The sequence below is a fragment of the Anguilla anguilla genome, chromosome 14 (genome assembly GCF_013347855.1).
Source record: "Anguilla anguilla isolate fAngAng1 chromosome 14, fAngAng1.pri, whole genome shotgun sequence".
Lineage (NCBI taxonomy): Eukaryota > Metazoa > Chordata > Actinopteri > Anguilliformes > Anguillidae > Anguilla > Anguilla anguilla.
This window is the reverse complement of record NC_049214.1, coordinates 935,105-959,011: the sequence shown is the minus strand read 5'-3', so window position 1 is coordinate 959,011 and position 23,907 is coordinate 935,105. Positions and strand designations below refer to the sequence as shown.

Here is a 23,907-nt window from a genome sequence, read left to right as displayed (position 1 = left end):
CACAGGGCAGAGGACTCACTCCTGCGGGCCAATCGCAGTGCTCCTCCTTCAGGAGGGAGTGCAGCTGTTTCGTTCTGTGTTTTTGGGCTGCAGAACGTTTCCAGTGAATTTTCCCTCCTCAGGTCATCTGAAAGTGATCACGGAGGTTTTGGAGATCGTATTGAGCTGCACATGTGCAGTGTGCCTGACCACTGTTAACTACCCAAAATCTCACGAGTCCTTCTGGAGTGAGAGGACAGACCTGCCTGTCTCACTAATACAGAATGCAGCCACAGGACTGGTGTTGAGTCTCCCCCAGCTTGCTCATGTCTCCCCCCCCCCCCCCCCCCCCCCCCCGCCCACGTCTGACCTCACCGGCTGCCAGTCTGAGGTTTAAAAGCTTAATATCAGCCTCAGGGCTGCTAAGGGAGCAGCTCCCCCATGACTCTGATCTCCAAACCCAACTCCCCGGCCACATCTGTCCTCTCATGAGCGGTTTGTTAGCATGGTTAAGCTAGCGCTTTAGCGTCTCTACACCACTGCGGTCTGGGATGCAGTTCTCCTGCTCTGGCTCCACTGCTCACGCCAGCCAGGTGATGCGTTCCTGTTTCTCCTGCGTCTTGAGTTACTCTGGATCACCGCTGGAGCCACTTCTGAGCGCATCTAATGGAACACGATATAATACGCTGTAATGTAATATAATATAATGTAATACAGCGTAATGTAATATAATGTAATGTGATGTAGAAGGGCCTTTCCATTGTCCTTCTTGGTTGGTTTTGGAGAGATGTTTCCATCCCAGTGTCCAGAGTTCTGCTGCCAAGTTGTTTAGCCCTGTGACTCCACTCGAATAACACTGCAGATTTCCTGCGAATGTGGAGCCTTGCGTCCATGCCCATCAAAACAGCGTAATTAGCCGGTACAGGAATTGTAGGGAGAGCTCATGGGTGATTTGACTAATCGTTGTTTCTGTTAGCGTGCGTGTGTGTGTGTTGCCTGAAGGGACTGATTCTTGGTGCTGTGCTCAGTCCGCTGTACGACAGACGGAATGTTGAGTAGCTGTGTGCGTGTTTGCGTGCTTTGGTGAGAGCGATGTTGGGGCCTTTCTGCGAGGTGAAGAGGTTCTCCTGGCTGTTCCTCGCCAGGATCGGCCAGAGCTGTGGTCTCTCATCCACACCAGCTCCCCTGGCCTTTACTGCACCCCACAGCTCGCACTCCTGAAAGCACCGGAGTGAAGCCACCAAGAGCCAGTCAGGGGCCCTGGTACTGAACACACGGGCTCTTCTGCAAGAATCAGCTTCATGTGTGGACTTTAGTTACTTTTCCCTTTTTGAGGTGGAGTGCAGGCTCTCCTGTGCAGTGCGTTCAGCTCCCAGAAGATCAGATTTAAGTGTGGAAATAGACGGGGAGTGTGTGTGTGTGCGGGGGGGGTGAGAGTTTGGGATGTTGCTGTCTGTGACGCTACACCAATGCTCCACCTGACGTGGTTGCCGTGGTGATGTGCCCTCAGGCCGAAGGGCGCCCATCCTGATCACCAAGGAGATGGTGGAGACCATGAAGGACGGCTCGGTGGTGGTGGACCTGGCAGCCGAGGCGGGGGGGAACATCGAGACCACGGTCCCCGGGGAGCTGTCCGTGCACAAGGTGCGAGAAACGGGACACGGCAGGACGTCACGTTACATTATCCTTACGTTACATTCCATCACATTCCATCACATCACATTACATTACATTACATTACATTGCATTACATACCATTACATAACATCACATTCCATTACATTACATCACATTCCATTATATTCCATACCATTACATGGCATTACATTACATTACATTACATCATATTCATTATATTCCATACCATTACATACCATTGCATTATATTATATTACATTATATTACATTACAATGCATCACATTCCTTTACATTAAATCACATTCCATTACATAACATTGCATTCCATTATCAGGCCATCTTAACCAGAGTGACTTTTTCACATTTCTACAAAGTTTTCATTATTCATTCATACAGCTGGAGATATACTGAGGCAATGCGGGATGAGTACCGTAGTCAAGGGTACCACAGGGGATCTAACCTGCAACCTTTAGGTCATTAGAAGCCCAGTTCGCTAACTGTTACACTACACTGCTGCCTAATGAGGCTTCCTGCTCAGACTGGCCGTGGTGTGTAACAGGAAAAGGCACCTTGTGGATAACAAACTCTTTATTATTAATGCCAAAGACCGACATTACCCCAACTGAGTCACAGTTACTTCTAATAAAACTAACTCGCTGTACAGTCTTGGTTAGTTGGAGACATTACATTACATTACAGGCATTTAGCAGACGCTCTTATCCAGAGCGACTTACACAACTTTTACATAGCATTTTACATTGTATCCATTTATACTGCTGGATATATACTGAAGCAATTTTTCGGTTAAGTACCTTGCTCAAGGGTACAACGGCAGTGTCCTACCCGGGAATCGAACCTGCGACCTTTCGGTTACAAGTCTAGTTCCCTACCCACTGTGCTACACTCCGTCCTTACGGAGAGATCGAGGCACGTCTTGGCACAGTTGCTAAAGAGTACAATGTATGGGTGCAGTGAGTGTTTAATATAAGCAGAGACCCCCCCTCTGGGCCCTGGCGAGCACGGGGGGGGGCGCTGATATTCTGGTTCCACAGGTTTAATCAGTTCTGTGAGGAGTGTGAACGCTGGCGTCACTGACCCCCCCCGCCCCCCTGTAGGGTGTGACCCATGTCGGCTACACGGACCTGCCCAGCCGATTGGCCACACAGTCCAGCACGCTGTACTCCAACAACATCATCAAGCTGATCCGGGCCATCAGCCCGGACAAGGAGAACTTCCACTTCGAGGTGAAGGACGTCTTCGACTACGGCACCATGGACCACGTCATCCGCGGCTCGATTGTCATGAAGGTGAGCACCCACCCCCCACCCGGAGAAAAAAAAACTGTCTGCTCACTTTGTGTGGGTGCGGTCAATGAGAATCATAAGTGCTCCCCCCTCCCCGCCCCGTGGGTATGTGGGGTGCTGTATGAATGGTTGTCCTTCATGTTGATTGGCTGTGCCTTGCCGAATCCCCCCCCCTCATGCTGGTATAGGGGTAGCTGTATGAATAGTTGTCCTTCATGCTGATTGGCTGTGCCTTGCCGAACAGGATGGGAAGAACATTTTTCCGGCACCGCAACCCAACAACGTCCCGGTGGCCGCGCCTCCCAAGCCCAAGAGCGTCCAGGAGCTTGAGGCCGAGAAGAAGGCCATCATTTCCCCTTTCAGAGCCACGCTGACCACCGCCGGCCTCTACTCCGGAGGTGAGTGTGAGCCAATCACTGGCCCCTATACTGGAGGGGTGTTGGTGTGAGCCAATCACTGGTCCCTATACTGGAGGGGTGTGAATATGAGCCAATCACTGGCCCCTATACTGGAGGGGTGTGAGTATGAGTCAATCACTGGCCCCTATACTGGAGGGGTGTTTCAGTGTGAGCCAATCACTGGCCCCTATACTGGAGGGGTGTGAGTATGAGTCAATCACTGGCCCCTATACTGGAGGGGTGTGAGTATGAGTCAATCACTGGCCCCTATACTGGAGGGGTGTTTCAGTGTGAGCCAATCACTGGCCCCTATACTGGAGGGGTGTGAGTATGAGTCAATCACTGGCCCCTATACTGGAGGGGTGTGAGTATGAGTCAATCACTGGCCCCTATACTGGAGGGGTATGAGTATGAGTCAATCACTGGCCCCTATACTGGAGGGGTGTTTCAGTGTGAGCCAATCACTGGCCCCTATACTGGAGGGGTATGAGTATGAGTCAATCACTGGCCCCTATACTGGAGGGTTGTGAGTATGAGTCAATCACTGGCCCCTATACTAGACGGGTGGGAATGTGAGCCAGTCACTGGCCCCTATGCCAGAGGTGTTTCAGTGTGAGCCAATCACTGGCCTGCATACTGGAGGGGTGTTGGTGTGAGCCAATCACTGGCCTCTGCACTGGAGGAGAGCAAGCCAGTTGCTGAGTCTTCCCTGGTGTTGCTCTGTGGATGTTTCAGTAATAAGACTGGTTATGCCAGGCTAAATTTAGCTTAATGGAGAATTAAACCTGAAGAATAGGTAGCTAAGCAGAGCCACGTGTCCTTGTTTATGACACGTGTGTGTGGGCCTTCCTTTCCTCAAACATCCAGCCCCCGCTGTGCACAGATCGGTATGAGGGCAGAGACCAGACCGGAAGTGTGCGGTCGCGAGCGGGATGAGCTCCAGACCGGTGACAGTGCTGGGTCTCTGTGTGAATCCGGCCGTGTGTCTGGATCCTCGGGGTGGTCTGAAGCCCCCTGCGGTGATCGCACACAAACCAGGCTGAGTTTAACGCACGTCGTTAGCGTTCTGCTACCTTTCAAATCACAACATCAGACCTGTCCGCTTCCCTCCTTCTGTAGCTGCCTAACTTAAACCGCCAAGGCGTCGGTTAGAAAGGTGGGTTTTGAACCTTCTGTGAGTGGGGGGGGGGAGCGCCTGTTCTGCATTTAGACCTTCAGCCCAACGTGAGCACAAATAAACACAAACAAACACAAATAAACACAGATTAGTCCTATTGGTTGGAGACGGCTGAGAGTCGGTGTAGGGGGATGGGAAGTGAGCGCTGGCTCTAGATCAAAGCCTGTGTCCCCCCCCCCCGCCCCCCCCCCGACTCTTACCAGCGGGCAGGAATAGGGTCCCACTCAGACACAAATAAACACCCCCCTCATAAATAAACATGGAAATCCATCCTCCTCTGCGTTTAGCCCTTCAGCATTTCTTTGTTTTGCAAAAAAAGGTGCGCAACCAACAAAGATGGAGATGTTAAAGCAGTGAACCCAAAGCCTTTGGATCTGGGAAACTTTGTTTATGAAGGGAGCCCCCCCCATGCCCCCCCCAGTCTCTCCCTGGATGCCAGGAAATGGGGAATAATGAGGTGTGGGCTGTTAAAAGCACCCCCTCCCCCACTGTGTTTTGTTGTTGTTGTTTTTCTCCCTGCACAGTCCCCTAGATGGTTCTCTTGGACAGCAGGACTGTAGATTCAGTTTTATAATTTGGATTTTTTGTGTTTTCTAGTATGGTGGGGAGGGGGTAGGCCTAGTGTTTCCATGGCATCATGTCTCTGAAAGAGAGATTTGCACACTGCTGGTCTTCAGCTCACTGAAGCTCAGTCCTGTAGCTGATGAGAGGATGATCCAGTCTGATGTGAGGGTGAACTGGTCTTACTGGAGAGCCGGAACTTTCTCAAGTGTATATTAAGATCTCTGGAGATCTGACTGGCTGTGCTCTGTCCCAGGACGCTAACGCTCTGTGTTCTGTCCCAGGATGCTAACGCTCTGTGTTCTGTGTTCTGTCCCAGGACGCTAACGCTCTGTGTTCTGTCCCAGGATGCTAACACTCTGTGTTCTGTGCTCTGTCCCAGGATGCTAACGCTCAGTGTTCTGTGCTCTGTCCCAGGATGCTAACGCTCTGTGTGTCTGTGTTCTGTCCCAGGACGCTAACGCTCTGTGTTCTGTCCCAGGATGCTAACGCTCTGTGTTCTGTGTTCTGTCCCAGGACGCTAACGCTCTGTGTTCTGTCCCAGGATGCTAACGCTCTGTGTTCTGTGCTCTGTCCCAGGATGCTAACGCTCTGTGTTCTGTGCTCTGTCCCAGGACTGGGGACCCTGATGAGTTTGGGGATCGTCGCTCCCAACGCGGCCTTCACGCAGATAGTGACCACGTTTGGGCTGGCGGGGATTGTGGGATACCACACAGTGTGGGGCGTCACTCCAGCCCTGCACTCCCCCCTCATGTCCGTCACCAACGCCATCTCAGGTGAGTGTACACACATGCGCGCGCACGCACGCACACACGCAGGCAGGCTCATACACATGCACACACACACACACGCACGCAGGCAGGCTCATACACACGCACACACACACGCACGCAGGCAGGCTCATACACATGCACACACACACACACGCAGGCAGGCTCATACACACGCACACACACACACACACGCACGCTCATACGCACACACACACACACGCACGCAGGCAGGCTCCTACACACGCACACACACACACACGCACGCACGCAGGCAGGCTCATACACACGCACACACACACACGCAGGCAGGCTCATACACACGCGCACACACTCGCAGGCAGGCTCATACACACGCACGCACACACACTCGCAGGCAGGCTCATACACATGCACACACACACACACACGCAGGCAGGCTCATACACATGCACACACACGCACGCAGGCAGGCTCATACACACGCACACACACACACACACGCACGCAGGCAGGCTCCTACACACGCACACACACACACACGCACGCAGGCAGGCTCATACACACGCACACACACACACGCAGGCAGGCTCATACACACGCGCACACACTCGCAGGCAGGCTCATACACACGCACGCACACACACACGCAGGCAGGCTCATACACATGCACACACACGCAGGCTCTCTCTCACACACACACACGCACACACACTCTCTCACGTGTTCTGTGCGGTTCTGTGCGGTTCCGTGCGGTTCCGTGCGGTTCCGTGCGGTTCCGTGCGGTTCTGAGCGGTTCTGAGCGGTTCTGTGCGGTTCCGAGCGGTTCTGTGCGGTTCTGAGCGGTGCTGTGCGGTTCCGTGCGGTTCTGTGCGGTTCTGTGGTCCTCGCGGCTCGTCTCTTCCTGGCTCTGACGCGCTCTGCTCTGTAACCGGATCTTCAAAGAGGCCTGAGCGTCAGGGACAGGGGAAATACTTCAGTGATTGTCTCGCCCCCCCCCAACCCCCACACGGCCCCCCCACGCTCCGCATCGCGCCCCTCTCCTCAGATCCTGTTCCACGGCGGTGTCGCTGACCGGTCTGCGTGTCTGTGTGATTGCGTGTGCGTGTGAGTGCGTGCTCCTCTGTGCGCTTGCGTGTGTGTGTGAGTGTGTGTGCTTCTCTGTGAGTGTGCGTGTCTGTGCGTGTGCATGTGAGTGTGCGTGTCTGTGCGTGTGCGTGTGAGTGCGTGCTTCTCTGTGCTCGCGGTGTGCGGCTGGCCATCCGTCGCTCGCGGGAAGCCACGGAGACCGGAAGTGTGCCGCTGCCTCAGAACGCCTCGCTGGCTGAATGGCGAAGGAAATTCCCCCCAAATCCCCCCCTCCTCCCCCCCCCCCCACGTTTCAGGCCCACCGGTCACATTTGTTAGCGATTAGCGCTGGAAAACGAGCCGTTATCGCAGTTCCCATGGTGCTCTGGGGCCTTCCTGTCTGGCGTGAAGGTGTCGGGACGGTGCGTCTCCGTGCCCCTGAGCGTGACCGTTTCCACGGGGAGCGCAGGTGTTCAGCAGAGTTCCTCAGAGAGGTGTTCACTCAGGAAGCGGTTTTCCTGCCCTGTTGCATCTGCTTTGGGACTGACTGCAAAATAAACAATGAAATAAACACGCACACACACAATGGGCTTAACCCTCAATTCTGTTTCATAGTTTATGCATGAGGATGACGATGGTGATGATGGTGATGATGGTGATGATAGTGATGATGGTGGTGGTAGTGATGATGATGAGGATGATGATGGTGATGGTGGTGATGATGATGAGGATGGTGATGATAAGGATGTGGTGATGATGATGATGAGAATGATGATGGTGGCGGTGATGATGGTGGTGGTGGTGATGGTGGTGATGATGATTGTGGTGATGGTGATGGTGGTGATGATGATTGTGGTGATAATGAGGATGGTGATGATGATGGTGGTGATAATGAGGATGAGGATGATGATGATGGTGATGATGATTGTGGTGAGGATGAGGATGATGATGATGGTGGTGATGGTGATGATAGTGATGAGAATGATGATGGTGGCGGTGATGATGGTGGTGATGATGGTGGTGATGGTGGTGATGATGATTGTGGTGATGATGATGGTGATGATAGTGATGATGATGATTGTGGTGATAATGAGGATGGTGGTGATGATGGTGATGGTGATGATAGTGATGAGAATGATGATGGTGGCGGTGATGATGGTGGTGATGATTGTGGTGATAATGAGGATGATGATGATGGTGATGATAGTGATGATGATGATTGTGGTGATAATGAGGATGGTGGTGATGATGGTGATGATAGTGGTGATGATGATGAGGATGGTGGTGATGATGGTGATGATGATGATGATGAGGATGATGCTGGTGATGATGATTGTGGTGATAATGAGGATGATGGTGATGATAGTGATGATGATGATGATGATGATGAGGTGTGCTGTTCTGTCTGTTTTCCAGGTCTGACCGCTGTGGGGGGCCTCTCTCTCATGGGGGGTGGGTACGCCCCCAGCTGCACCGCTGAGACCCTGGCAGTGCTGGCTGCTTTCATCTCCTCCGTCAACATCGCAGGTGGGGGCTCCGAATCGTCACGGAAATGCCGGGGGGGCACAGCTGTTTGGCTGTAAATGTTTGGTCACATACACGTCATCAAGCGCAACAAGGAAAGTTAAAGTCATTTGAGCTCGGAGGAAACTAAAACACGAGGCCTTTTCTCAGATTTCTCTTATTACCGTTTTGTTGTCATGACAACAAGGGCCGTTTCTTGCCGTTCCTGGTCATTTTAGCGTTTGCTTGTGTTTTAAAAGCCGATGTTTTGATTTTTGTGGCTTTGGGTCCGAACCCACGGCCCGTAAACCTCCACCAGTAATAACGCACTCGTTCCTCCCTCTGTTCTCCAGCACTGCTCTTATCATTTTTGTCACAAGTTCTTAAAAAGAAAAGAAGTGGCCTTTTCAGTTCCATTTCAGTAAAAACATTTAAATCCCAGAATTCATGGCGTTCTTGATTCTTGAAGGAATTGACGGATTGCTGTCTCCTCCTGTTTGGCTGCGTGTACAAAGACTTTGTTTCCAGGAGGTATTTTTTATGGCGAGAAATGGGCTAAATTCCTGACGTTCTCCTAAAATACCTTCGCATTCCTGATTCAGAGAAATATTGACTTGCGCTCTTCCATCTGTCTGAAATCGGGCCTTTATTATTGGCCAGTTTTAATGATCAAAGTGCGGGTCTAAAATGACAGGAAATGTACCGGAGTTAGCTTGGAGTTATTCTAACGGAGTCCCATCGGTTTTTATGGAATTTTGGAATGTGAGACGGTAAGCTGCTTTGGTCTGAAGCATTCTGTCTGGTTATTGTATTTGAGTTCTATTAGCAGGAGAATTTTTCCACGGGGGCATTTATTCCTGTTGTTCTGTTTTGTTTTTGCATGCATGGTTCGTCTGTACGCTGATGGAATGCTTCTGTAGAAATTCAATCTCGGATCTTCTGCACTGGAAGCATTTCTCTGTGTGACTGAATTATGGGCTTTACTGACAAACTTGTCTAAATAACTGAGTATCTTTTGCCTCTCAGATAAGTGCTGTAAACCCCAATTACTGACACAGCCCTCACTGCAGTTAATATACCCGAGATCTTTGTGGTGATGGGGTGACAGGCCCTCCTGGTCTCTCTGACGCAGGGAAGGTTAGACAGCTTTCTAAATTACATTACATGACATTACAGACGCTCTTATCCAGAATGACTTACAAAACGTTTTACACAGCATTTACACTGCATTTATTTATGCCGCTGGACATGTACTGAGGCAGTGCAGGTTAAGTACTTTGGTCAAGGGGACAACGGCAGCTCGAAGGGATTCCCTACCTGGGAATCGAGCCTGTGACCTTCAGGGTACCAGACTAGCTCCTTACCAGTTATACTACGCTGCCGCCCCGGCCACTTCATACAGACTGGAAGAGTAACAGTGTGTAACGTTTGGGCAGAGGTGCGGTCCGGCTCCCCTGTCCTGTTGGAGGGGGTGTGGATGATCGTTCGGTGCATGGTAGCACTCTGGGAGTGCTGGTGATGGCGGTGGAGCTGGTGACGGTACCTGGTCCTGTTCTGGAAGCCCACGCTGGACCCTCCGAACCCGGCTGACCGGGGTGGGGGTGGGTCTGTCTCTCTGTCCTCAGGTGGGTTTCTGGTCACGAAGAAGATGCTGGACATGTTCAAGCGCCCCACCGACCCCCCAGAGTACAACTACCTGTACCTGCTGCCGACCGGCGTGTTCGTAGGGGGCTACGCTGCTGCCCTGAACAGCGGATACAACATCGAACAGGTGAGCAGAAGCACACCTGTGCAGTAGATACACACTGTAGATGATATATATCTCCCTCTCTCTCTCTGTAGATGATGTATCTCCCTCTCTCTGTAGATGATGTATCTCTCTATCTCGATGTAGATGATGTATCTCTCTATCTCTCCGTAGATGATGTATCTCTCTCTCTCTCCCTCTCTATGTAGATGGTGTATATCTCTATTTGTAGATGATGTATATCTCCCTCTCGATTGTGTATCTCTCTCTCTGTAGATGATGTATATCTCCCTCTCTCTCTGTAGATGATGTATCTCTCTATCTCTCCGTAGATGATGTATCTCTCTCTCTCTCTATGTAGATGGTGTATATCTCTATTTGTAGATGGTGTATCTCTCCCTCTCTGTAGATGATGTATGTCTCTCTCTCTCTCTGTAGATGATGTATGTCTCTCTCTCTCTCTGTAGATGATGTATGTCTCTCTCTCTCTGTAGATGATGTATGTCTCTCTCTCTCTCTCTCTGTAGATGATGTATGTCTCTCTCTCTCTCTGTAGATGATGTATCTCTCTCTCTCTCTCTCTCTCTCTCTCTGTAGATGATGTATCTCTCTCTCTCTCTCTGTGTAGATGATGTATCTCTCTCTCTCTCTGTGTAGATGATGTATCTCTCTCTCTCTGTAGATGATGTATGTCTCTCTCTCTCTCTGTAGATGATGTATCTCTCTTTCTCTCTCTCTCTGTAGATGATGTATCTGGGCTCTGGGCTGTGCTGTGTGGGCGCGCTGGCGGGTCTTTCCACCCAGTCGACGGCGCGGCTGGGGAACGCTCTGGGCATGATCGGGGTGTCGGGGGGCATCGCTGCCACCCTGGGGGCCCTGAAGCCCTCCCCCGAACTGCTGGCCCAGATGAGCGCTGCCATGGCTGTGGGAGGCACTGCTGGTGAGTGTGTGTGTGTGTGTGCGTGTGAGTGTGTGTGTGTGTGTGTGTGAGAGAGAGCGAGAGGACAGGACCTCCTAAGTGTATGTGTGTGTGTGTGTGAGAGTGAGAGGACAGGATCTCCTGAGTGTGTGTGTGTGTGAGCAAGTGTGTGTGTGAGAGTGAGAGGACAGGACCTCCTGAGTGTGTGTGTGTGTGTGTGTGTGTGTGTGAGAGTGAGAGGACAGGACCTCCTGAGTGTGTGTGTGTGTGTGAGAGTGAGAGGACAGGACCTCCTGAGTGTGTGTGTGTGTGTGTGTGTGTGTGAGAGTGAGAGGACAGGACCTCCTGAGTGTGTGTGTGTGTGAGTAAGTGTGTGTGTGAGAGTGAGAGGACAGGACCTCCTGAGTGAGTGTGTGTGTGTGTGTGTGTGTGTGTGTGAGAGTGAGAGGACAGGACCTCCTGAGTGTGTGTGTGTGTGAGTAAGTGTGTGTGTGAGAGTGAGAGGACAGGACCTCCTGAGTGTGTGTGTGTGTGTATGTGTGAGTGTGTGTGAGAGTGTGAGTGTGTGTGTGTGTGTATGTGTGTGTGAGAGAGAGCGAGAGGACAGGACCTCCTGAGTGTGTGTGTGTGTGTGTGTGTCTGTGTGTGTGTGAGTGTGAGTGTGTGTGTGTGTGTGTGTGTCTGTGTGTGTGTGAGTGTGAGTGTGTGAGTGTGTGTGTGAGTAAGTGTGTGTGTGAGAGGACAGGACCTCCTGAGTGTGTGTGGTACTAGCACCTGCAGGGTTTGTTCTTCGCCTGACTGGAACAAACAGACGGCTGCAGTTGAGCCGTGGAGGCTAACGGTCATCCAGGATGAGTCAGAGTGACCCACAGGCCTGCGGGTCCAGACGGCCCAATCTGCATTGCAAATGGTTCCTGGAATCGCTGGCTGTGTGCAGCGCGAGCGGGCGGCCCGGTGCGGGCGGTCCGGTCCGGTCTGGCCGTCCCGGTTCCAGATGCTCTCCTCTCCCCCCTCCCCCCCCAGGTCTGACCATCGCCAAGCGGATCCAGATCACGGACCTGCCCCAGCTGGTGGCGGCGTTCCACAGCCTGGTGGGGCTGGCCGCCGTGCTCACCTGCGTGGCCGAGTACATGGTGGAGTACCCCCACTTCGCCACCGACCCCGCCGCCAACCTCACCAAGATCGTGGCCTACCTGGGCACCTACATCGGGGGCGTCACCTTCAGCGGCTCGCTGGTGGCGTACGGGAAACTGCAGGGTGAGCGGGGCGAGGGGGTGGTTCGGGGGGCTGGGGGGGGTTGAGTAAATGGCAGAGTTATAACAGTGTTGTTCGTGGTCATATCCCCAAATTATTTTCCTGAAGGTAAGGGTTGTGAGACCGAACTTTTAGTGCTAAGAATAAGGAGCCATCGGTCGTGTTCCCCCAGCCTGTCCCGGTCCTGCCGCACACGCATGCCGTGTGTTTAAAGTCTGGCCAGGCGGAACCGGAGTGAATTAGGCCCTCATTAGGCCCCCGGCCCCCCCGTCATTCTCCACTCCCGGAAGCTGGAGCAGATTACCCCTCCCTCGCCGAGAAGCCTGCTTTAACAGATTAGCGCTGCTTTCCTTTTTTAGATTCTTTATTTTGTTTTGTTATTTTGAGGCTTGGAAGGCACCCAAACATTAGCATTTCTGTTGAAGTGGGTTTTTTTTTTTTAAAGAAGTCATTTTGAAAACCTCCCTTTGTGCGTACCGTATTTTAGCAAATAGAAAGTGTGTCACTGAACGGTTACGATACCGGGCTGTAACTACATCTGTACGGTATATACTTTTCATTCAGCCTTGCGAGGCAGTCAAATTCAAGTTGGCTGAATTAGAAAAATTAATTCATGGATATATTTTGAATTTCATTGAAAGGCTCTCCCCCCCCCCCCCCCCCCCCCCCGCAGGTATGCTGAGCTCCGCCCCTCTCATGCTGCCCGGTCGCCACGCCCTGAATGCCACTCTAATGGCTGCCAGTGTGGGGGGGATGATCCCCTACATGCTGGACCCCAGTTACACCACGGGGATAACCTGCCTGGGCTCCGTCTCCGCCCTCTCTGCTGTCATGGTGAGAACCCGCCCCCAGCCTGCCTGTGCCCCGCCCTCAGCCTGCCTGTGCCCCGCCCCCAGCCTCCCTGTGTCCCGCCCCCTGCCGCCCGGTGCCCTGCCCCCGGCCTCCCTGTGCCCCGCCCCCAACCTGCCTGTGCTCCGCCCCCAGCCTCCATGTGCTCCGCCCCCGGCCTCCCTGTGCCCCGCCCCCAACCTGCCTGTGCCCTGCCCCCTGCCTCACGGTGCCCCGCCCCCAGCCTGCCTGTGCTCCGCCCCCTGCCGCCCGCCCCCTGCCGCCCAGTGCCCCGCTCCCTGCCTCACGGTGCCCCGCCCCCAGCCTCCCTGTGCCCCGCTCCCTGCCTCACAGTGCCCCGCCCCCAGCCTGCCTGTGCTCCGCCCCTGCCGCCCGGTGCCCCGCCCCCTGCCGCCCAGTGCCCCACCCCCAGCCGCCCTGTGCCCCACCCCCAGCCTCTCTGTGCCCCGCCCCCTGCCTCTCTGTGCCCCGCCCCCAGCCTCCATGGGCCCCAACACCAAGCCTGCCCCCCACATTAATTCGTGGGGCACTGGGATATGAACATGTTCTGCATCCAGTGATCTCCTCCCCACCTGCTGAACCTCTTAATCCAGCACTGATCCTGTCTGGACTGCTGCTGCTCCCTCATTGCAGAGGTCTCAGCCTACACACCTACCAGACCGCTTGTTGTGCTACCTGTGGGCATCTGGCTCCTCCCCCCTGTGTAACGGCACTTCCAGGTCACGTCTCCTGTCTGTTCCGCCACCTGGTGGTGGAATGAGCCTTTTGGAAAAAGCTGTATATCAGTGTAAAGATGGGCTATTCTGGAACATTCTTTAATTGCAGTACTGATTTCTGTTTGGTTAGGTCAACATTACACTTATTGATGGGCCTCTGTGGCTTGTTGGTGACATGCTGATGATGTGGTGAATGTAGCTTACAGACTGTGCATGCAGCTGGTGTGTATGATGGCGTAAATTACTGTATCAGACTGGGGAGGTGATGAACATACAGGAAGTTCCCTCCCGCTCTCCCGCTGGCTCGTGGGTGTTGCGGTTTTCTGCGTCCGTTTGTCCGTTTGTGTTTTGCTGTGCGGTCGTCTCCAGACGAGCAGGCCAGGAGCGCACGCGTGCGGTAGAGCAGAGGACACGTTTCGCTGTGCGTCAGGAGCGCACGCGTGCGGTAGAGCAGAGGACACGTTTCGCGTGCGGTAGAGCAGAGGACACGTTTCGCTGTGCGGTCGTCTCCAGATGAGCAGGCCAGGAGTGCACGCGTGCGGTAAAGCAGAGGACACGTTTTGCTGTGCGGTCGTCTCCAGACGAGCAGGCCAGGAGCGCACGCGTGCGGTAGAGCAGAGGACACGTTTCGCTGTGCGGTAGTCTCCAGACGAGCAGGCCAGGAGCGCACGCGTGCGGTAGAGCAGAGGACACGGCCCGTTATATTTTTATTTTGGCGGTTATTGCCGATGTGCTGGCGGCGTGCCGCGGGTGAGCGGTTTGTGCGGGGGCAGACGCTGACGCCGTTATCCGTCTCCGCTGGAAGCTGAGCTCCGCCCGCGGCCTCTAACGGGCGATCCGATACCGCTGAAGCCCCGCTCCTTTGATCAGGCGCCTCGGTGCGTAATCTGGAGGAGCCGGATTTCTCCCTCCCCCCGTCGCCAGCGGAGTGCGATTGTGGGGACGTGATCCTGGAGTCTGAGCCTCGCGTCACATCAGAGCCGAGCGAAAGGAATACCCGGCTCTGACAAACACGCCGAGCGTTAAACAGAGCCGCACAGGAACTGAGTCTGGATACGAGACGCCCGGTTCTCTTTCTGCAGATCGGATTCCTCGTTTTTAACGTGATGCAGTGCATGTTGTTCTGCGGTTTTGAAACCTCTTCACAGACCCCTGTCGGGTGGAGATTAGTGGCTTCAGTGAGCTGGCGTTGTGGTTTTGGGCACGTTTCGTGTGTTTTTGGGAGATGTAATCCTGTCACTACGTTGCTCAGGGTGACGCGTTGGAGCAGGAAGTGTGGGCTTCTGGGAGGGATTAACGGGAATCTGAGGCCAGTTGTCAACACGTCGCAGTTGAGCTGCTGAGCTCCGGTACGCTTGATGCCTGTAACGATATCTGCAATTCAGTTTTCCACAGCCCCTTCCAAAGACCCCCACAGCCCCCACCTCTCCCGCTAATACACTATGGTTTTCCCCTCTCCCTCGCTGTCTCCCCCTCTCTCTGTCCCTCTCCCCTCCTTTCTCTGTCCCTCTCCCTCTCCCTCTCTCTCTCTCCCCCCCGTCCCTCTCCCTCTCTTTCTGTCCCCCTCCCCCCCCCCCCCCGTCCCTCTCCCCCCCCCCCCCCGTCCCTCTCCCCCCCCCCCTCTCCATCCCCCCCCCCCCCCCCCGTCCCTCTCCCCCCCCCCCTCCCCCCCCCCCCCGCAGGGTCTGACCCTCACCGCGGCGATCGGGGGTGCAGACATGCCGGTGGTGATCACGGTGCTGAACAGCTACTCGGGCTGGGCTCTATGTGCCGAGGGCTTCCTGCTCAACAACAACCTGCTGACCATCGTGGGGGCTCTGATTGGCTCGTCCGGCGCCATCCTGTCCTACATCATGTGTGTGGTGAGCATCCGCCACCTCGACCGCGCCCACCACCGCGATCGCTACCGTGACTGTGACCGCGATCACGACTGTAACCGCTGTTGTGACTGAGGCTACAAGGAGGTCTCCTGCCTAGGCAGGAAATCCAGACCTTATTTCTGAATTCTGAATTTCACACCTTAAATGTCTCGGACAGAATCAAAAGACTTGATGCAGAGCGTATCACAATCACACACACACACACACACGCACAAACACACATGCACACACGCACATCCGCTTGCACACTTACACTTACGCACTTACCTGTGTTATATACGCTCACGTACAGGACGCTGATGTGTATATCGCCACACGTTTATTCCCTGTCCCCCTCAGAAAATTCTGCCATGTTTGGCCAGAGATCACAAACCACCCTGTTTCCCAGGATTCCAAATTTACAGTGAAGTTTAAATCTTGATTGATTTTCAGGATTTTGTTTGACATGACATTTTATTTTCCACTTTTTAAAAACTGTCCTTCAGCTGTATGTAGTTTCTCGGTCCAGTGAGTCAATCCCTTTGCAGCATATTTCACAGTGTGGCAGAAATGTAAACCTGGTGTCTGAAATCTTGCATGCTTTTTTATCTTTGACCACTAGGAGGCACTCTTACTGTTGATTTACCATTTAGACACTGAGGTTCTGGCAGCAATACTGAAGTCGTAGAAAATATACTTTGGAAAGGAGATCAGAGTTTGGAGCTGATAGCTCTTCAGTGAGCTGAGCGCATGTGGAAACCCCCCCCCCCCCCCCCCCCCCCCCCCGCGGGTGTTGGACTTACTCTGTGATCCGCTTGCCCCCCTCAGGCCATGAACCGGTCTCTGGCCAACGTGATCCTGGGGGGCTACGGGACGTCCTCCACGGGGACAGGCAAACCCATGGAGATCACCGGCACCCACACAGAGGTCAACGTGGACCAGACTGTGGAAATGATCAGGGACGCCAGCAACATCATCATCACTCCAGGTAAAGCCCTATACCATTACATTATCACCACAGGTAAAACCCCAAACCATTACATCATCACCCCAGGTAAAACCCCAAACCATTACATCATCACCCCAGGTAAAGCCCTATACCATTACACTATCACCACAGGTAAAACCCCAAACCATTACATCATCACCACAGGTAAAACCCCAAACCATTACATCATCACCCCAGGTAAAGCCCTATACCATTACATCATCACCCCAGGTAAAACCCCAACACATTACATCATCACATGAGGTAAAACTCTAAACTTCACAACATCACCCCAGGTAATATCCTAAACATTACACTGGACTCTGCTGCTCTAAACAGACTGAAAGATTTTCTCAAATTCGGTTTCTGAGACGTTTGTTTTTTTATGGGTGTTTGTTTATTGCACCTATATGATCCATCGACCGTTTCATTTCCAGAGTTGAAGTGGTAGCGAGGGGGCTGAGGCTAGTTTGTAAGGTTATCAGAAACGCGTTTTTTGATCTCCACCAGTGTGTTCGTGTGTAAAAATCACGGTGGCTAGTTGTGTCCGTAGTTCAGCATTCATACCTCTCATCGCCATAGGTCAGTGATTCTGTTTATTTGAACTGTCTAAAATGGTAAGTGGTAAATGGTAAATGGACTGCATTTATATAGCGCTTTTATCCAAAGCGCTTTACAATTGATGCCTCTCATTCACCCATTCACACACACACACTCACACACCAACGGTGAAAGGCTGTCATGCAAGGTACCAATCAGCTCGTTGGGAGCAATTAGGGGTTAGGTGTCTTGCTCAGGGACGCTTCGACACGCCCAGGGCAGGGGGATCGAACCGGCAACCCTCCGACTGCCAGACAAACGCTCTTACCTTCTGAGCTATGTCGCTATCTATTTGCGTTTCACTTCCACAGTGCCAAAGCCCGTAGTCACATTCTCCCTGGCAGTGCAATCCTGTCCAGAAAGTGGAACTTATTGGTTATTTCTGTAATATTGGAAAGGTTTATTCAGGCATTCTTTTAAAGGGAAGAGCGGGTCATTCTTTCGGTGGTTTAATGCTAAACACACAGAGTCTGCATGAGGCCTTCATTCTTCACTGGGAGGGTAGAATCCAAGGGATCTTCAGAATGTGTATTAGAATGATTCTTTCTGAAATGTCTGGAATGAAGCCCTTAATGTGGAATCAGCCTTTGTTCCCTCGTTCCTCTGTGTGCATGTGCGTGTGCGCGTGTGCGCGTGTGTGCGTGTGTGCATGTGCATGTGCGTGTGCGTGTGTGCGTGCGATTGCGTGTGCGTGCGTGTGTGCGTGTGCGCGTGCGTGCGCGCGTGCGTGTGTGGGTGTGTGCGCGTGCGTGCGTGCGTGCATGTGTGTGTGCATGTGTGTGTGCATGTGTGTGCGTGCGTGTGTGTGTGCGTGCGATTGCGTGTGCTGCTGCATAGACTCCCACCTTATCGGCTAGAAATTGCATTCTGTGCAAAGAAAGAAAGAAAAAAGACGCAATGTTCCCATGTTTCCTTCTTTTTAGTGGGACTTTGGGTTATTTTATTTTTTTAATAAACTTTTTGATGATGTAATTCCTCGCTGTCCATCACTGAAGGTGTCTCTCGTTCCCCAGGTTACGGTCTTTGCGCTGCCAAGGCCCAGTACCCCATCGCTGAGCTGGTGAAGATACTGGCGGAACAGGGCAAGAAAGTCCGGTAAGGTCGCAGGATGGGTCTTCTGAACGTACGCTGAGGATCAGTGTAACTTTTAAACTGTCTGACCTCTGAGGATCAGCGTAACGTTTAAACTGTCTGACCACTGAGGATAAGCGTACGTATGCTGGATTAGTGTAACGTTTAAACTGTCTGACCACTGAGGATAAGCGTACGCATGCTGGATTAGTGTAATGTTTAAACTGTCTGACCACTGAGGATAACTGTACGTATTCTGGATTAGTGTAACGTTTCAATGCATTTCAGCCACATGTGGATCATTTCACGCTGTTCAGGCTCTCCCTCCAAAAATGGGCTCTTCACCCCCATCTAGTTCTGGTTAACAGCCAGCCGGTCCTGAAGGCCTGTGATAGGTTACTGTGTGTCTCAGAACCTGACTAATCCCTGTGTCGGTGCAGTGCATCGTCATCGGTAACCTGAAAGTGAAGTGTAATTCGTACGGGCAGTCAGACCTGTACCTGTCCCCTTCAGTGGCCCTGCCCCCGTGCAGCCTGTGTGGAGGACTCCCCCAGTTCAGAGCAGCTTGAGTGTGGAGCTGCTGCTCTCTGTCTGATCGGCTCTGTTCTTACCTGTCCAGCGTACCTGTGTGAGCAGCGGAGAACTGAGGGCGGCCAACACTGCCCTGCACAGAGCATAGAGAAACTGTTCTATCGGCCAGTGAAGAGCTCAGACAGAGAGAAACTGTTCTATCGGCCAGTGAAGAGCTCAAACAGAGAGAAACTGTTCTATTGGCCAGTGAAGAGCTCAGACAGAGAGAAACTGTTCTATCGGCCTATGAAGAGCTCAAACAGAGAGAAACTGTTCTATCGGCCTATGAAGAGCTCAAACAGAGAGAAACTGCTCTGTTGGCCAGTGAAGAGCTAAGGGAGAAACTGTTTTGTTGGCTAGTGAAGAGCTAAGAGAGAAACTGTTTTGTTGGCTAGTGAAGAGCTTAGAGAAACTGTTCTATTGGCCAGTGAAGAGCTCAGACAGTTTAAGTTTATGTTCAAGTTGTGCTTTATTGACCACATGGAGTAGTTTGTCCTCTACATTTGACCCATCCTAGCCACTTAGGAGCAGTGGGCAGCCTCAGTGCAGCGCCTGGGGACCAACTCCAGCTCTGAGGCCAGGGCCTTGGTCATGGGCAGTGGCAGGAGTATACCTAACCTGACCTGCATGAGACCTACAAACTGCTCTGTTGGCCAGTGGAGACCTGTGACAGAAATAAAAACAGTACACTGTATACAGAGCCTAAACAGAGAAACCGTTCATTGGTCAGCAGCTAGTCACATGTTTATAAGCTGATTCAGGATTGGATAAGGAGCATGCTTCCTGTTAGACCACTCTGTTCCATCTCCTGTGTCCTTAAGAGTTGCATTCAGACCCTGTGTCATAGACAAGGGTCCTCTACTGCCAGGTTCCTCTCTCTCTCTCAAACACACTTTCCTTCTCTCTATCCGTCCTTCTTTGTCTCTCTCTCTCTATCTCTCCTTCCTTCTCTTTCTCTTGCCTCCCCATCATTTTCTCTCTTTCTCTTGTTCTCTATCCGTCCTTCTCTTGTTTTCTATCCCTCCTTTCTTCTCTTTCTCTTGCCCTCGCCATCATTCCCTCCTTACCTCTGTGTGCCCCCCCCCCCCCCCCCCCTCGCAGTTGTGTTGCCGTGCCGATGGAAATGTTCAGGCGAGGTCCTGCTGTAATTTGCTCCCCCTCCTTTGATCTGGCCTCCTGGCAGCTGCCACCAATTACAGCATTCGCTGCTGATTAGAGGGGGAGGTGGGTGGCCAGATTAGCTGGCATCCCCCCTCCCACCCACCCACCGGGGGGATGGATGGGGGGGGGGGTCGTCTCTGCTAAGTGGCTTTGAAAGGCAACCCGTCGCTGCATTAAGATATCGATCGGGCTCTTGCCGTCCGTAATTAACTCGAACCCCTGTGGTCTTCCTCTGGTCCAGTTTGGTAATGTTGAGAAACCGTATTGTGCATAAACATCAACCACATCTGTCAACATATCGCAGGTCAGTTCTGCTCAGCCACTGAAAATGACAAAAATACATGTGGTGTCTATAATCCATGTGTTGTTTGCAGTTTTAAAGTCTGTGGTCATATTTAATACTATTCTTTAGATTTTTTTTGTCACTATTGTCATTTGCAAGACAAAGGCATTTTTTACACTTTGACACTCAAATATTAACATTTATACTGTAATCTTCAGAAATACTTTGGAAATATGAAAATATAGAAATATTGCATCTTTTCCAGATTTTATTTCTATGTGCATCCTGGTCATTGGCATTTTCAATGCCACTGAAGTTCAGTGAAGTTCAGTGTTCAGGACTGTAAGGCTAATGGACTTGCTATCAGCTGTGAAAGTGTGTGTGTGTGTGTGTGAATAGGTGTGAGAGTGTGTGTGTGTGTGTGTGTTTGTGTGTGTGGGTGTGTGCATGAGTGTGTGTGTATGTGTATATAGATGTGTGTGTGTGTTTATGTGTATAGGTGTGTGTGTGTGTTTATGTGTATAGGTGTGTGTGTGTGTGTTTGAGAGAGAGTGTGTGTGTGTGTGTGTTCGAGAGAGTGTGTGTGTGTGTGTGTTAGAGAGAGAGAGGGGAGGAGGCTCTCTGAGTGTTAGCAGACTGAGGGCTGTTTCTCAGGCTTGGGGATCAGCAGATGTCCTGATTGGGGGTCTCTGACCCCGCCTGTGGCCTGGGGCCTCTTCGTATCCCACAATGCAGCTGTTCCTCAGCGGTGGGCAACCGGAAAGGAAATGATGTCAGTCCACTCAACCAAAACCAGACCGGACTCCCCTTTCCTGGGGTTCTCAGCGGCTGTGAGAACAGTCCATGATGTGTCCGGCAACGATACACACCCACACACACGCTCACACGCATTCGCACCTATACACACACACAACGGTACACACTCCCACACACACACACGCGCGCACACAACGGTACACACTCCCACACCAGTCCTTTGAATGGCCAGTAGATTCACCTAAATAATGAATCCCATTCGATTCCCAGGCAGTGTCTTCCCTGGGAATCGAACCCCAGCCCCAATGAACACAGCCGTTAGGTTACCAGGCCTGCTCCTTACCCGTTATACTACACTGCTGTCCATTGTACTGGGAGAGTGAGACCACTCGGCTGTGCGTGTAAGTGCAGTAAATTCTTTTGAGGCTGTTGGGAATGTTACAGTCCGGTTGTGGTCCAGGTGATTGTGTTATAGTCTGATTATAGTCGTGTTGGTTATGTTACAGTCTGGTTGTGGTCGTGTTGGTTTTGTAGGGTCTGGTTGTGGTCCTGTTGGTTTTGTAGGGTCTGGTTGTGGTCTGGTTGTGGTTTTGTAGGGTCTGGTTGTGGTCGTGTTAGTTATGTTACAGTCTGGTTGTGGTCGTGTTGGTTATGTTACAGTCTGATTGTGGTCGTGTTGGTTATGTTACAGTCTGTTTGTGGTCTGGTTGTGGTTTTGTAGGGTCTGGATGTGGTCATGTTGGTTTTGTAGGGTCTGGTTGTGGTCCTGTTGGTTTTGTAGGGTCTGGTTGTGGTCGTGTTGGTTATGTTACAGTCTGGTTGTGGTCCTGTTGGTTTTGTAGGGTCTGGTTGTGGTCCTGTTGGTTTTGTAGGGTCTGGTTGTGGTCCTGTTGGTTTTGTAGGGTCTGGTTGTGGTCCTGTTGGTTTTGTAGGGTCTGGTTGTGGTCCTGTTGGTTTTGTAGGGTCTGGTTGTGGTCATGTTGGTTTTGTAGGGTCTGGTTGTGGTCCTGTTGGTTTTGTAGGGTCTGGTTGTGGTCATGTTGGTTGTGTTACAGTCTGGTTGTAGTCGTGTTGGTTATGTTACAGTCTGGTTGTGGTCGTGTTGGTTTTGTAGGGTCTGGTTGTGGTCCTGTTGGTTTTGTAGGGTCTGGTTGTGGTCCTGTTGGTTTTGTAGGGTCTGGTTGTGGTCGTGTTGGTTGTGTTACAGTCTGGTTGTGGTCGTGTTGGTTATGTTACAGTCTGGTTGTGGTCGTGTTGGTTTGGTGGGTCTGGTTGTGGTTTTGTAGGGTCTGGTTGTGGTCGTGTTGGTTTTGTTACAGTCTGGTTGTGGTCGTGTTGGTTTTGTAGGGTCTGGTTGTGGTTTTGTAGGGTCTGGTTGTGGTCGTGTTGGTTTTGTAGGGTCTGTTTGTGGTCTGGTTGTGGTTTTGTAGGGTCTGGATGTGGTCATGTTGGTTGTGTTACAGTCTGGTTGTGGTCGTGTTGGTTATGTTACAGTCTGGTTGTGGTCGTGTTGGTTTTGTAGGGTCTGGTTGTGGTCTGGTTGTGGTTTTGTAGGGTCTGGATGTGGTCATGTTGGTTGTGTTACAGTCTAGTTGTGGTCGTGTTGGTTACGTTACAGTCTGGTTGTGGTCGTGTTGGTTTTGTAGGGTCTGGTTGTGGTCTGCTGCTGGTTTGCTGTGTTGAGTGGGGCAGGCTGATGCTAAGCTCGGGTGTGTTCATGCTCAGTGACAGTGATGTGCGTTTGGAGGGCTCAGCAGCTGTTCGGGAGTTCGCGCGTCACTCAGCACTGGAATCATGGACCAGCCTGTAGGAGGCGTGTGGAACACGTGTGTGTGTGAAGGGTGTCTGATTCCTGTTTTATTCCGTGATTTAGTCCAGGCGCTCCAGAGCTGTTTAGTGTATGTGGTCACATGACCCTCTGGCTGTCCGTCTCCAGGTTCGGAATCCACCCGGTCGCCGGGCGCATGCCGGGGCAGCTGAACGTGCTGCTGGCAGAGGCGGGCGTGCCCTACGACATCGTCCTGGAGATGGAGGAGATTAACGAGGACTTCGCTGGTACGACTCGCCTGCACTGAACAATCCACGTCTCCCCCAAATCTCTGAGTCACTTTCACTTCCTCTGAAGCACTTTCACTTCCTTTGAATCTCTGAACCACTGTCACTTCCTCTGAATCTCTGAAACACTGTCACTTCCTCCGAATCTCTGAAGCACTGTCTCTTCCTCTGAATCTCTGAACCACTGTCACTTCCTCTGAATCTTCGTTATTAGGCAGTAATCATTATGGGATTGGTAATATTTGGTCATTGTATGTATTATATATTGTATCATGGTTCTATGTTGGGGAAAGTTTCCTACATTTGTGCTTCACCGATCTTACACAATGTTAAATGAATATGATGTAATGGACCACATTTTTTGTTTATATATATATATATATACAGTTGAGGTCGAAAGTTTCCATACACCTGCAAAGCAAATTTACTTCATGGCAGTTTTGAGGTTCCAATTATTTCTACAAGTCTTATTTTTCTGTGATGGAATGATTGGAGCTTAAACTTGTTTGTCACAAAAAAAAACATTCATGAAATTTGGTTTTGTAATATATTTATTGTGAGTTTTCTGAAACAAAAATATACAAACAGGTTCAGAACTAAACATACAGCGCTTCTAATATTTGGTCGCATGACCTTTAGCCATCTTAACCTCAAGTAGACGCTTTTGGTAGCCATCCACAAGTTTCTGGCAAGCTTGTGGT

At 51.8% G+C, this 23,907-nt stretch overlaps 1 protein-coding gene across 3 annotated transcripts in view; it reads left to right on the top strand.

The window, feature by feature from the left end:
• Positions 1 to 23,907, top strand: part of nnt (nicotinamide nucleotide transhydrogenase) — a 41,600-nt gene that overhangs the window by 12,559 nt on the left and 5,134 nt on the right. For all 3 annotated transcript variants that reach the window (XM_035389998.1, XM_035390000.1, XM_035389999.1), the window contains exons 8-20: positions 1,490 to 1,623; positions 2,734 to 2,925; positions 3,167 to 3,320; positions 5,673 to 5,834; positions 8,292 to 8,402; positions 10,004 to 10,149; positions 10,870 to 11,065; positions 12,068 to 12,301; positions 12,972 to 13,132; positions 15,546 to 15,725; positions 16,551 to 16,710; positions 18,324 to 18,405; positions 23,088 to 23,206. In XM_035389998.1, the coding sequence (XP_035245889.1) occupies positions 1,490 to 1,623; positions 2,734 to 2,925; positions 3,167 to 3,320; positions 5,673 to 5,834; positions 8,292 to 8,402; positions 10,004 to 10,149; positions 10,870 to 11,065; positions 12,068 to 12,301; positions 12,972 to 13,132; positions 15,546 to 15,725; positions 16,551 to 16,710; positions 18,324 to 18,405; positions 23,088 to 23,206 (2,031 nt within the window). The remainder of the gene's footprint in view (positions 1 to 1,489; positions 1,624 to 2,733; positions 2,926 to 3,166; positions 3,321 to 5,672; positions 5,835 to 8,291; positions 8,403 to 10,003; positions 10,150 to 10,869; positions 11,066 to 12,067; positions 12,302 to 12,971; positions 13,133 to 15,545; positions 15,726 to 16,550; positions 16,711 to 18,323; positions 18,406 to 23,087; positions 23,207 to 23,907) is intronic.